Source organism: Zeus faber (genome assembly GCF_960531495.2).
Source record: "Zeus faber genome assembly, chromosome: 19".
NCBI classification, from domain to species: Eukaryota; Metazoa; Chordata; class Actinopteri; order Zeiformes; family Zeidae; genus Zeus; species Zeus faber.
In genome coordinates this window covers 13588066-13603065 of record NC_137206.1, presented here as the reverse complement: position 1 = coordinate 13603065, position 15000 = coordinate 13588066, and the positions used below count along the sequence as shown (strand labels likewise).

At 48.2% G+C, this 15000-nt stretch overlaps 1 protein-coding gene across 1 annotated transcript in view; it reads right to left on the bottom strand.

The window, feature by feature from the left end:
• The window catches only part of ctnnd2a (catenin (cadherin-associated protein), delta 2a), a gene marked incomplete at both ends in the record, with an annotated part of 290413 nt that overhangs the window by 131928 nt on the left and 143485 nt on the right, over window positions 1-15000 (bottom strand). The window contains one exon of the mRNA XM_080020137.1: window positions 8563-8878. Coding sequence (XP_079876263.1) covers window positions 8563-8878 — 316 coding nt within the window. The remainder of the gene's footprint in view (window positions 1-8562; window positions 8879-15000) is intronic.

The following is a 15000-nucleotide window of genomic DNA, read 5'->3' as shown; positions in this document are numbered from 1 at the left end:
AAACTAGTTCATCCCCTTTGTGGATATCGGGGCGACTTAGGGAAAACAACTGAAAACAGAACAGCATGACAAAAAAAACATGTTTATTGGAGAGAGAGAGAGAGAGAGAGAGAGAGAGAGAGAGAGAGATGTTGACGACAACGAAGTGCTGCAGATGAACTTGGCCCCGGGTTGAGATGCACGTTTGTTTCATCTCTGGTGGCCCCTGCTTCAATGCTTGGTGGAGAGGTGGAGGGCGAGGCTGGTGGGTATGTTTCCAGAGCACCCAGAACACCTTCAAGATCTGGCTGTGATTGTTGTGAAGGCACATTCATATGTTCTCTGTTGGTTGAACATGGCCGTGTGAGCGTGTTGTGTCCTCACAAGTTTGTGAGGACATTGCGAGGCTAGTGGGGACATTGCGAGGCTTGTGAGGACATTGCAAGGCTTGTAGGTGATATACTGTGTTGCACAACCAACTCAATATGCCGACAGGTATCGGCACAAATCTGAGCCCGCATGCGGTCTTTTTGTATTGGATGTCATATTGGAGGCGTGCTGTGTATTGTCGTAGATTTATTCTCTGGGTGTCTCTTCATATACTGCAATGGGAACCTCCCCCACACATTTTTGTTTGAGAGAACCCCCTGAAGCAAAGCAGTAATTTTGAATAATGTTTATTATCTTCCTCTCTCTACGACCAGCTGCCCAAGCGCCTATTTATCTCCGTTCCCATTTCATTCTCTGGTTTCCTCCACCTTTCATTTTTCTCCACACCTCCTTCCGCTCCCTCTCACCTCCCGTCATCCTCCTGTGTCTCCCTCGCTCCCGAAGCCGAAGTCATTCCATTAGTTAATTTTCTCCCATTTTCTGATTTGCCTCCGTCTCTTTTGTTCCTGGCGATCACCAATGTTCTTCCTTGACTCTCTCTCATCTTCCCTCTCTCTCTCTCTCTCTCTCTCTCTCTCTCTCTCTCTCTCCACCTTGCCGTTCCCGTCGCCTTATCACCTCTCCTCCATCCTAGCCCCCCTGCGGCTCCCGCTTCTCCCCTTCTTTCTCTGATTGTCCCTTTCAACAGGCGGCCGCAATCTGTTTCCCAAGACGAGCAGGAAAAACATACGATGTGGAGAAGCAAAAACAAGAAACTGGACTCCTCCTCCTCCTCCTCCTCCTCCTCTTTTCCGGTCTTCTCATTTACTGTCATGGTGTTTCTCCCCCACGTCTCCTTCACTCCTGTGCCCCCTCCCTCCCCCCGTTGCGCCTCTCCGGTTCCTTGCCCCCTCCATACCTCCCTTCTTCCTTTTCCTCTCGCCATCTCCATCCCTTCCTCTGAACCCAACTCACCCCACCCACCCACCCCCCTCCACCCTCTTCCTCTGCACCTTTCCATTTGTGGTTATTGAGTTTTTTCTCTTCACGGTGCCTGGTTTCACTCCTCACCTATGCTCTGCCGTGCCTATGCTCTCTCACACGCACGCGCGCACACACACACACACACACACACACACACACACACACACACACACACACACACACACACACACACCCACACACACACACCCACACACACACACACACATCACAGAAGCACTCAACGTATGCAAGATACTGGCACATAGATTGAATCCATGGGAGTATCCAATCCCAAATGCAAAAACAATTACACAATACGACGCACAGGACCATCCATCTAATAGTGAGCGCTTAGGCAAACAGACATTGGCGCACATGCACGGGCAGACATAACCTCTGCCCTTCCCTCAGACTGTTCCTTGTCTGTAATAGCCGCTAACTCATTTAGCACTTGATGTTAGCTCAGCTAGATCCAATTACCGCCAGAGTGAGAGCGAGTGTGAGCGGCTGCTCGTTTAACCTCCCGCCACAGACTCCTGTAGTACACGACTAGGATTCAACCAAATTAAAGTACTCTGACAGGTATTGTTCAAATCTTTATAAGCCATATGATATGGACTGTAATGTAGCCATGCAGACATACATGAGGCAGTCACATGTGACCAGGAACTGTTGAGTCAATGCATAGTTTACATCACAAATATTTAAAACAAGGGCTCAATGTTCTGTTATGGGAGAAGTTATTAAAGGATAGGTTTGCTATTTTTTCCAACTGGGTCCTCATTAAAATGTTGCTTCCCAATCATTTTGTGATGTTGAACCCTTAAAAAAATGTTAAATCTCCTTTTCAAAAACATGAAACTTGCACTGTAGTCACGTGTGTCTTTGTGTATTTTTATTATATGAATGACTGACAGTAATATCACATTTTATCTACAACTATGTTGGTAACGGCGGCAGTAGGTTGCCAGTAGGAAGCGACGCAACTTCCTGTTGAGCTGAATTGCCGAAGTACAAAAAAAGTAAAAAATGAAACCTTGAAAAACATGATCAAATGCAGAATTTATTGGCCGAATTTTTTTCAAGGCTGACTTCTTTGACTGAATTGAAGCACGGTAAGAAGCTGCAGCGGAGTGGTAAGTCTCTCAATTAAAGTAAAGTTTTGGGCCGGTCAGCACTATGAACCCTTATAAACGACAAGGAACAAAGATCTGAATATCGTCTGGGTCGAAAGATGGCGAACCAACTTTAACTTAAAAACCTCAGTCCGTCCAACAATGATAAGGCTGCGTAAGACCTAATCGGACACTAATATTTAATCGTTTCTTCTCTGTAAGCTGGACAAATAATGCGAACAACATCTTGATATTTTACAAACGTTTATATTTTAATTCCAACGTTGTGCTTAAACTAGAAAATAAACATTTATACGCTTCTTTTTGATACTCTTGTCATTTGTGCATTTGCCACTTTTTAAGAAGCTTTTCTCCGACGAGACTTTAATCAGGATATAAACTATTAGCTGAAATACTATGTACTTGAAAATAAGGCGATTATCAACGGCCACTGTTCTCCTTCCAGGCTTTATGCATTTCCAGGAGGATTGCCAACGCAGTGGACTAGCTGTGGCAACACGGGGTTTCTACAGGATTTCCCATTCTGCTGTGTGTAACCATTTGGCAGAGTTTTCTTTGTGTTTGCACAGAAGTTGCACGATCAAAACAGTAAGGAAAAAAAAAAAATTAACCGCCAACACCATGCACGTCACTACGCAAGTCTACATCTCGAAATAATTTATTTCCAAAGAATTGGTATTTTGTTCTTTCAAAATCTGTGTTTTGTCATACCGACACCATGCAAAATAATTGTATTGGAACAAAGAAAATTTGTAATCGACATGACTGGTGTCCTTGAGCAAGACAATGAATCCCTAACTGCCCACAATGAATAAAATTGGTTCCCTTTCATGGCTGCCGTCAGCATCCATCCCTGAATTTAACCTCTTTTTTTCATTAATTTCCCCCCTCCGGAGATGAACAAGGAGTCATCTTCTCTTGTAATCGTAGAGGGAAAACTGGCCTTGCCTAAAATCATTAAACATGGACAACGGGTTGGGTTTGAAATTTGAAACCCTGGCTTCAATTGAACTCAGCAGGAGGTGGGCGGAGGGGGTTACCTGACATCAAACATGCATTTGTGTGAAACGGTGGAAATGATGGACGAAAAGAGACCCTTTTTGTCGGACAGCTTTCCTGCACGTTCGTCTGTTAATGCGGCCCGGGCTGCTTATAACCCAGGTGAGGATTTGAGAGGACAAAACATTTACATAAAATTGACAAAAAAAACCAAAACATTGACGCATATCGATTTGGAAATGACTTTGTCGTACGTACGTTTAACCTATTTACTGATATGAATGTGAAATTGGACATATCCTCGTTCCCTTCGTCATGTCTTCCACTGTAGTTGCGATGTGGCGTCCCAAGATGGCGCCACTAGGGACGCCTAATGAAAGAGACATAATTCTGGTAGCGGTTGCCCGTGACAGCGGTCATTACTGACAGACAAGTTCAGTATTTAGAAATAACTGACCGCTGACTGACCAATCAAAATCTAGCATCGCAGACAGTGTAATAATTAACAAACGATGCTTCGGTGATTGCAAACGCGTCTGCAGACAGCTCTCCTGTACGTTCCTCTGGCAATGCGGTGTCGATTTTAGAGGCAAAACGGGCCTATTTTTTAGTCATTGAAATACCAAATTAAAATTGTGGTCACTGGTCAAAAAGCTGATGTTTGCGTGGACCGTGATGCTGGTTTGTTGTGTCAGCTTTGTGTACGATCGACATGAAGAAGGTTGCCCTACGGAGCTGCGAGAGAAAGGGAAGGGAGGGAGGAATCAACAGAGAGCGACAGGTGCAAGGCAGCGGGTGAGAAGGGGAGAGAGAGGGGAGCGCTGGAGGAGGCAAACAAGGCGACGTGAGGGGAGACGCCGCGATTGTTATTTTAAGAGACGTCCGTCTCGCACTTCTTCGCCGCACGTCCGGGGCCCCTCCGTCAATCCCCCACCCCCTCCCCCCAAGACGCTCCGTCCGACGTCACGTTACGCCATTCCTCCCTTTGGTCCTCGCGGGGTTTGTTTTTTCGGTTGTTGTTTTTCCCGCCGCCGAAGCTGGTCCTTTTTTTCGGGGGTGGGAATCGAGGCGGGTTGGAAGTTTTACCGGAGCGGCACCCAACGTCCGCCTTGGCCATATTGATTCGCCCCGGCCTTTACGGCCGCTCTCCGCGTGAGCTCTCTGGACGGGCCGTAAATGAAACGCTCCCGGTGTGAGGGAGGCGTCGCCCAAATGTCTGCAACTACCAGGTTACTGCCGGCTGAGCCCCCGCCCCCGCCGCCGGCCTCGCTCACAACTAAATAATCGTACATCACCGGAGAAACGGCAAGGTCTCCATCAAGTTCTCGAGTCCGAAGTGAGTTTGTGATTGATTCGAGTGACTTCACTTCTCTGGGCTACACATCACCATATCGTCCGTGTTACTCACCTTTCTGGGGGAGTTCCGAACATTCCTCACCAGTTCGACCCGGTTGAGCTGTTTCCCGTGCACCCCCAAAAAATCACAAGGCCGCGGCTGCGTGCAGCAGCCGCGGCCTTGTGATTTTTTGGGGGGGATTTTTTGGGGGTCCGTCGTGTGTTTCTCGCGCCTCAAATAAATCGGCTTAACATGGTGGAGGTCTGAGGATAATTTATTAGGGGCGCAGTAAATATCCGGGCGACTCTGGCCGCCTGAAAAGACAATATCTGGCTCTTTGTGTCGACGGGAGACTGCGTTGAGTCAGTCGACCACATCAATAATGAAACACTGCGGCCTCATTATCAGCCAGAAACTCCCAAGACCCTCTCTGTCCTGTGATGGATCGGGTGTTCATCTGGATGGCTCGTGCTCGCAGTTTCCGTGTGTGTGTGTGTGTGTGTGTGTGTGTGTGTGTGTGTGTGTGTCTTTTGCTTCTTTCTCTTAAACTCTCTTTGTTTCTCTCTTTCTCCCTCTCTCTCTCTCTCTCTCTCTCGCTCTCTCTCTCTCGCTCTCTCTCCCTCTCTCATTGTGATTGACGGCCACCGCTGGGACTGGAGCCTCGCCGTATTGGTCGCCCCGTCGCCGTAATTAAAGGAATTATACATCAAGAGTCCTGTGAAGTATATATATATATATATGAAAGAGGGAGCCTTGGCTTAATTGCTGAGACAAGAGAATTGAAGTGATCACGGCGCCCGGCGAAGCTGTTCCGTACGCAGCGGGGTATCGAGTTGGGAACAAGGGGAGGGGGGCTGCTTTTCAAGGGGAAATTATGGAGGCGGAGCGGTTTTTTACTTTGTACAATCGTCTTCCACAATTGTCTTTAAAAACGCGCGTAGCCCTTTACACGTCTGTAGGCATGTTGTTGTGCGGACTGGGGCGACTATACAATGTCAATATGTCTATGTATATTCAGTGGGCCTACGAGGTTATTTGGGTAGGAACTAGAAGTAGGCGGGGCTTAAACTGGAAAGAACATAATATAATAGTAGGTCCACAACAATAGAAAGTACATTTAGTAAAGTTATGTGTATAATACTGTGTACATGAACTGTACACAATATTTAACACATACAAGGTATTTTCTCCATTTGCAACGTTTTGCTGTAGATGGACGACTACGTGTTTTGTCTCGATGAGAAAATGTGTTTTCTCTTTTCCTATTGGTTTAAAAGTTAACCCCCTGACTGATCCACCAACGAACACGACTCCACGGCTCCAAAAAACGGCCGCACAAGCAAACTCAATAGAGGAAATTATCGAAACAGTCACGGCCACGTGGGCGGACCGTCCCACTCCGTCTCCTTTTTGCGTGTGACAGGTTTTGGAATTCATAAGCTCTCAGATAGTACGAGACGTATAGACCCGCTCTATTCGGGATCGGCCATCTTCATCGGTGGCAGCTGTCAGGTTTCTGACTGTATAGGTATCGGTATAGATTCAGAGAGAACGCCATGAGTTGTGAGTCTGCACGAACGTGTCATTCATCGCCCTGCTCCATTGAATCTATTGAATCCTTCATTGTACGTGCTTCTGATGAAGCACTTTATCAGACTGCAATATTAACAGTATAAATGGTTCCCTGGAAAGCACATACACACACACGCATATACACACACACAAGATATTGTGTTATAACAATGTAAAAAGAAAAATTTAATGCAAAAGCATTTGTTATTTGCTTTGAATCAGTATTTAATGTATTTCCGAAGGTTTTTATCCCTATTTGGATGTACTGCTACTGTACAATGGCTACTGTAGATGGTGCGACCGTACTGCTGTTCACTGTCAGTTGAAATACTGTGTGTGCTTTCTTGTTAGCAAGGTTAAGGAGATAGGTGTGTGTGTGTGCGCGCGTCTGTGTGGGTGTGTGTGTGTGTGTGTTCGGCTAAGATATGGTGATGCTAACATCGATAACATCCAAGGGGAGGTCAAGAGTAAATGATGTGGTCAGCGACGGCTGAATCGGCGGCGGCAGGCCTGTATGTGTGTGTGTGTGTGTGTGTGTGTGTGTGTGTGTGTGTGTGTGTGTGTGTGTGTGTGTGTGTGTGTGTGTGTGTGTGTGTGTGTGTGTGTGTGCGCGCGTGCTTGAGGCAGACATTGATCACCGGGCTGCAGCGATCAATGTATGGAGACATGTAGGTCAAACAGCCGCTGAAGACACACATGGAGGACTTGCCATGACTGTGATTGAATATTTCTGTGTGTTTCTGTGTGTGTGTGTGTGTGTGTGTGTGTGTGTGTGTGTGTGTGTGTGTGTGTGTGTGTGTGTGTGTGTGTGTGTGTGTGTATTTGAGAGAGTATTCATTGATATGATGCAGGGGTAGAGTAGTCGTATAGTACTGAAGCTCAATAATTCCCCTTTATACAAAACTACATGTTTTCACCAATAAACCTGAAGAAACACACAGACACCCACACACACACACACACACACACACACACACACACACACACACGGACACACACGAAAAGCTATTTTAAAACCCATTTGGTCAACTGTGTTTACACATGTATGTGTGTGTGCCAATACGCAGCGGCCAAATGAGAGCAGCAGGCCAGCCCTTCTAAGTGCAGCACACACAGCAACCTCCAAATCACACACGCACGCACGCACGCACGCACGCACGCACACACACACCGAACAATTGGCTTCTCTCTGGTTCCAATGCCAAACAATCCATGCGTACAATCACACTGCAGGGAGGCAAAAACACAAAATCCATTAACAGACACACACACAAGCAAGAGTGGAATGAACTGAAACCAACTACCCACATGACTCCAATAAGCAGCCATAAGTAAGTCGAGCAACAGTCTTTTGGAGTCATTTTGCAAACCTGTCATTTTACTCACAATCCTAATTGCTGATAATCTGAAGTAAGGTCCGTAGAAATTCTCGTTTGGCAAATCGGGCCGAATTGTGCTCATAATGCTGCAGAGAGCAAGTGAACGCCACGGCGGCGCTCCGTCTCCCCGGCGCGCCTTTCATTTAATTTGAAGGCTGTTCCACAATTCTGACCAATTAACACTTTGAGTTTTGACTTAAATGTTTTAATCTTCAGTCGTTCCTTCATACGCTGCGATTGCAGGAGGGAAGGACTATGGACGTTGCACTCTGGGAGTATGGCACTTTAGACTCACACTGGAGTAATTCATTTGATGAATGGTGCTCTATGTAAGGGATAATGTGCAGCCAGGCGCTCACTATTGCATCACGGAGCCACTTACAAAATTAAATAAAACCTCGACACATTACTTTGTCGTACATATGTTACTCCTATTTACTGATATTAGTGTGAAATTGGACATATCCTCATTCCCTTCTTCATGTCTTCCATTGTAGTTGCGATGTAGCGTCCCAAGATGGCGCCACTCGCTAGTGTGAGCATTAGCCTGTGGGACGCCGAATGAAAGAGACATAAATCGAGTAGCGGTTGCCGTGACAATGGTCATTATTAACATATAAGGTAATTATTCAGAAAAACAACTGACCACTGATTGACCAATCAAAATCCAGTATTCCACAGAGCCGTGGCATAATTAACTGACGATGCTAACGCTAACGACTAAGCAAACAACGCTCCTACTGGGGCGCCAATTCCAAACGCGTCTGCGAACAATGCAAAACACTGCGTTGCCACGGCGACCACCCACCTGGGGTCCTTCTGGATGGAGTCGATGGACGGGGAGCGCTGCATGCTGCCCTCGGGGGGCAGGGCGGGGCCCGACTTGCTGTACGGCGACTCCACCACCGAGGGGCAGTACTGCAGGGTGCGGTAGGGGTCCGCCACGTAGGGGTCCGAGCCGTACACGTCCCCGCCGCCGCCGCCGCCGCCGCAGCTGGAGGTGTAGCCCGGCCCCACCGTGGCGTAGTTGTTGGTCCCGCCCCCGCGGCCGTAGTTGGCCGTCGCCGTGCCGTGACTTCCTGTGCGCTGCAAGGGGGCGGAGTCTACAGCGGGGGAGGAGGGAGCTACGGGGGGAAAGTAGGGACAAAGGACATAGCTTAGGACCTGGTCGTAGGCACGGTGGGAGAAGTCTATAGAGGAGGTGGAGGAGGAGGAGGAGGAGGAACAACAAACAAACAGGAGGTGAATCTCCACGTGGGTAAGGAAAGGAGGTCGGGCGAGGATCAGACACCCAAGACCCGTGTACAGAGAGAGGAAGGGATGGAAGGAGAAAGGAGAGCAGAAGACAGAACATCATTCAGACAAAAGTTTATCCGATTGTTAAAAAAACTTTCACTGCAGGTGAAAGACAAATCCAAACCCTTTCACAGAAAAAAAATACTTTAATACGTGTAACCGCTGACAACCAGGTTTCCAAGTCTGTAGATTCCATGGGACGAAGAGATTCCCCAAAAGAGACACATTCAACACCGCTCCCGTATGGTCCATAGAAAGACGCCTGACGATCTAATTGCTAATGTATTTTAATATGTTTTTAAATGTTTCTATTTCTTTTTTTTTCTACTTTGCTTTTAAAAAATGTCTTTCGAGTAAAGTAATTAGAATTACTCTCCATATTGAAATGTGCTTGCCTTGTGGAGACTGTTACTAACAGTAACTAGTAGTTGAGACGACGTCCAGAGTAAAGACAGAAACAGCCTATGCCGCCCATCCCCACCCCCACCACCTCCCCGGATGTCATGACATAATAAATACATGAATAAATAAAAAAATGACAACATCCCGTTTTAATAATCCCCAGGAAATTGGACAATTGATTTTCTCGTTCACAGAGAGAGGCCTTCAGTGGGGTCAGCCCTGAGGCGTCTCAACCTAAACTCCCGATCATTCCGCACACACACACACACACGCACGCACGCACGTCCACACACGCCCACACACGCCCACAAACACACACGCACGCACGCACACACGCACACACACACACACACACACTTGCACGCACACACACACGCACGCACACGCACACACACACACACACACACACACACACACACACACACACGCACACGCACACGCACACGCACACGCACACGCACACGCCTCGCCCCCCATTTTTTACATCGTAGTGCGTCGTGGGAAATATATCACAGGGGTAATGTGAGTCTGGGGACCTCGTTTCTCTGGCTGTAAAAACACCGGGAGACGGCGAGGGTGGGGTGGGGTGGGGTGGGTGGGTGGTGGGTGGGGTGGGGTGGGGTGGGGTGGGGTGGGGTGGTTGGGGGTGTCTCATCCGTCATCTTGATGCACTACACCTCTCCCCCGCTCTCACTCTCTTTCCTTTGCTTCTTCAGTGTTTGTCCCTCCACACACAAACACCAGCATCCGCGCACAATGACACACACATACACACACGCAGGCGTGCAGTAAATGTGAACTGTGGGGTGTGTGTGTGTGTGTCTTTGTGTGATAAATCAGGTGCTTCCCCGATCGATAGTCGGCCATTTGATTACTGAGGCTTTAAAAAATGCCAATTCCCACTCTTTAGAGCAGGAATTAGCCGCAAAAGATATGTGAGGGTGGATAAAAGGAGCACAAAACACTCCAACCGACACATAAACACACAAACACACACACACACACAGACACACACACACACACACACACACACACGAACAGCATCACTGTGGAGACCAAGTACCGTAAACCTGAAAGATGTTGTTTATCAGTTTAAGTGTCTCATCATTATGTGATCGACAAACCGGCTTTTTGACGATGCCTTAAGGGGTGGCATTTACCAGACCTTCACACACGCTTTGCTGCTTCTCCACACACACACACTAACCTACACACACATACAATACCGAATTAGGATTCACAAAGTTTTGTGTTTTTTTATGTGCTGTGAAATTGCAAAAATCGACCAAAAATTTCAAAGCGTGGAAAATAATGTTTTTTAAATAATAATTTTTTTAAATAATATTACCAATGAAGGAATATCTGTCATCGCTTCCTTGATAATACACATTCTCCATATCACAAAAACGCCTGGAAATATTTGAGTGTTTTTGTTTTTCATGTTTTTTTTTCCCCCAAACATAAGGAACAACGTGGTTTAACAAAGAAAAACACAGAAACCACAATGCTTTGGCTTGGGTTCCAGTAATAAGTGTATGTGGCAGTTTCGCCTACCACCCACCACCCAAGTGCCGTGTTCAGGGACCTCCGGCACGGAGACACAGAAGACGGGGTTGTAGACACACCAGTTTATTGTAGAGAGTGGGGTAGGTGGAATTAGCCCAGGAGCAGGTAGACATGTGTCATGACAAGGGCTCCCCTCTCCTCAGTGTGTATGGGGATGGGGGTTTTACCTGTTGCTTGTAAGACCAACCAACGAGCAACAGGTATGCAGCCACACTGATCCTGGGCGCCCAGTTACCTAGATCCAGGACAGGTGTGGCAGCTCAAACCACACCATCTCCACATCACTGTGTATAAAATAAACTTTCAATTCAACATGCAATTAGCATCAGGTTTAAGCGTTCTTAATGCTTGAAAATTGTGAATTTGCCAGGTCTCATTAACTACTGCGATGGAAACCGGTTGAATTTGCGACGCCAGCGCGAGTCCTCATACTATTACCAGGTTCCAGGGAATTAGGTAGAGAGTGGTAGAGAAATACAGAGAAGGGAAAAGAGAGAGAGCGAGACGGTAAAAGATGAACGGGAGGGGGAAGCCACCTGAGACCAAAATAAAAGAGTCCACATTGAACAGTAAGAGCTGGAGAGGGAGAGAGAGAGAGAGAGAGAGAGAGATCACTGTGTGTGAGGACGTCGCCGGGCGCGGGGCGACAATGGGCGAGCAGAGGGTAAAATGGAGGATAATGAGGCAGAGTCTCTCTCATCAGAGGTGAAGCCCGGCCGCCCCCCCACGCTGCTTAAGCTCCGTCTCCACCTCTCCACGTCTCATTAGGAGCCCGGGGCCCCCGGGCGAGCAGCGCCACCGTGTCCGTCCACCATTACACCCCCACCCCACCACTCCCACCCGCGAGCTGTGGGACTGACTGGTGGAAGGGGTGTAGGGAGAGAGAGAAAAAGTAAAGCGAAAGAAGGAGAGATGTGTACAGAACGGTTCAATTCATACACACATACACACATGAAAATATGATGGAGAGAAGCAAACCCTTTGTTTGAGCAGCTGAAATGAGACACTGACAGAAGAATGAGAATAAAAAATAACTCACACACACACACACACACACACACACACACACACACACACACACACACACACACACACACACACACACACACACACACACACACACAGACACACACACATTTAGTCGGTGATTGCACACACACAGAAACACAAATAAAATGAAAACTATTCACCAACAACAACTAAATAAAAGCCATAAAAAGAGGAAAAAACAATAAACAAAGAGCTTGGAGAGGAGATAGACAGACAGATAGATAGATAGATAGATAGATAGATAGATAGATAGATAGATAGATAGATAGATAGATAGATAGATAGATAGATAGATAGATAGATAGATAGATAGATAGATAGATAGATAGATAGATAGATAGATAGATAGATAGATAGATAGATAGATAGACAGACAGATAGATTGATTGATTGATTGATTAGTCATGCCTGGAGGTAAAATGCCTTGAAGAATGAGAATGAAAAGAAATAAAAAAGAAAGAAAGAAAGAAAGAAAAAAGAAAGAAAGAAAGAAATAAGAAAGAAAGAAAGAAAGAAATAAGAAAGAAAGAAAGAAAGAAAGAAAGAAAGAAAGAACTGCTAGAGACAAAGCAGGAAGAGAGATAAAGAGTGAAGGGTAGAGGAGAAAAAAATCAGATCTGAGGAAAGGAAAGAGGGATGGAGGGAAGGATGGAGCAGGAGAGCGAGAAAGAGAGAGAGAGAGAGAGAGAGGGACGGAGACGGCAGGGAGGGGGGAAAAACAAGCCAACTAAAATGGCAGGTCAAATCATTAGTCCGGGGCTCTTTTCTTTTCATTTGGTTTCCTCATGTATTCAATTTCCCTCACATCATTCCCGTCCAGCCTCCCTCCATCACCCCTCCCACTCCTCCTCCTCCTCCTCTTCTCTCTCTCTCGCTCTCCGGTCTTCATCATATGCTGGTGGTAATGGTCTGCCCCGTCTGATGACTTGACCTTTAGGCCTAACATTGCCTGGCAAACAGCGGCCCGTGCGTTCTGTAATATACGTGTGTGTGTGTGTGTGTGTGTGTGTGTGTGTGTGTGTGTGTGTGTGCGCACGTGCGTGTGTGGAGGGAGGTTGCGGTACCAAAAAAGAGATAGGTCTCCCTCTCCCTCTTTGTATCCCACCGCTCCGGTGAAGTGCAAACAAATGGTTTGCGGCGCTCCCGCCGGCAGATTAGCGTCGGGGGTGGGAAAGGGAAACTATCTGTCATCTGACGGATGGAGCCCTAGATCTCCGCCATTAGCCGGCGGGAGCTGCGCCGACTTCCCTTTCGGGCAAGGAGACAACGGAGGACACCCCCACAGCCTCCTCCCCCCGACCCATCGCTCAGCCTCCTGCCCACGCCAAAGGAAACAAGGGGCGTGAAAGACAGAGGGAGCTCTCACAACGGATATTGGAGGTGGGGAGGGGGCTACGGTGTTGGGCCACACAAGCCCCCCCGGAGACGCTTCCTCGAGGCTGATATGAAGAGGAGGGGACGCACCTGGAGCCGGGGGACAGAGAAGGGACGAGGACCGAGGACGGGTGGAGGGCCCCACCGTGTGTCGGTGGCCTCGGCTCGAGAGGGATCGATGAGCGTGAGTGGGAGGTTGCCTGGGCGAGGATACTGTAAATCCCCAGATAAGGGAGCGGGGGACACAACTCTGCTAACCTATAAAAAAAATTCAAATCAAAAATAAATAAAAAGAAGAGACACGGCCGGCTCATTAAATCCGTGAGGCGGCCGGGAAGCGCCGAAGCCGGTTTTGGTCATAACCGGCATGTTCTCGCAGTGACATCTTACTTTTGCGTTGTACACAATCCGGTCCCGTCGTGTTTGAAAATAGCTTCTCCTTCAGGAGCCAGTAATACCCATTTCCTCCTGCACCAAAAACCCGGTAACGCCCGCGAACATCAGGCATTTGTCACCAGTGGGGAAGAAAAGAACCCGTTTCCGTCCCGGGTTTCAATCGGCTCCACCATCGATCGGCTCTGATGTGAACAGGACACCCGGGTCCACACCCTCATTTTGGCCCCTCTCCCTGCACGACGCGACGTGTGTTGAAGTTGCGGACGTTGGCGCATTAATCAACAGGAATATATCCGTGCATCATTCCATCAATTCACATCCCATTTCGAATCCAAAATACCAATCAGAAGTCATTCACTGTTTTTCCCCACACGGGGGACCGTGACATGTTGTGAGCGTGGAGTGCGGAGCCCGTGAACGATGGGATTCTTTAGACGGCGAACGGAAGTTTGACAGTTTGAAGTGGCTGTTTGTCTCAGTTGCCGTCTCCTCTACTGTTTTATTCCCAATCAGGCTGGCACCCTGACACGCCCCGTTTCTATCTGCATCGAGTGGAGGCACAAGCTACAGCAAGCATCCGGCCGTGTGAGCCCAGGAAAGCTTATTCTGTTGGGTTCGGTAAGATGGGCACTTTCTGAAGCCCTGGTTTACTCCGTCTACCTTTGAATCCTTTGAATACTCTCCACTGCAGCGGAGCGAGGGGGGGAGAGAAGGATGGAGGGAGGGAGAGAAGGATGGATGGAGGGAGGGAGGAAGGGAGGGTGAGAAAGATGGAGGGAGGGGAGAAGGATGGAGGGAGGCAGGGTCAGAAGGAAGGAGGGAGGGAGAGAAGGATGGTGGGCGGGAGGGAAGGATGGAGGGAGGGAGGGAAGGATGAAGGGAGGGAGGGAGGGATGGAGGGAAGGATGGAGGGAGGGAGAGAAGGGTGGAGGGAGAGAAGGATGGAGGGAGGGAGGGAGAGAAGTATGGAGGGAGGGAGAGAAGGATGGAGTGAGGGAGGAAAGGATAGAGGGAGGGAGAGAAGGATGGAGGGAGGGAGAGAAGGATGGAGGGAGGGAGGGAAGGATGGAGGGAAGGATGGAGGGAGGGAGGGAAGGATGGTGGGAGGGAGGCAAGGATGGAGGGAGGGAGGGAAGGATGGAGGGAGGGAGGGCGGGATGGA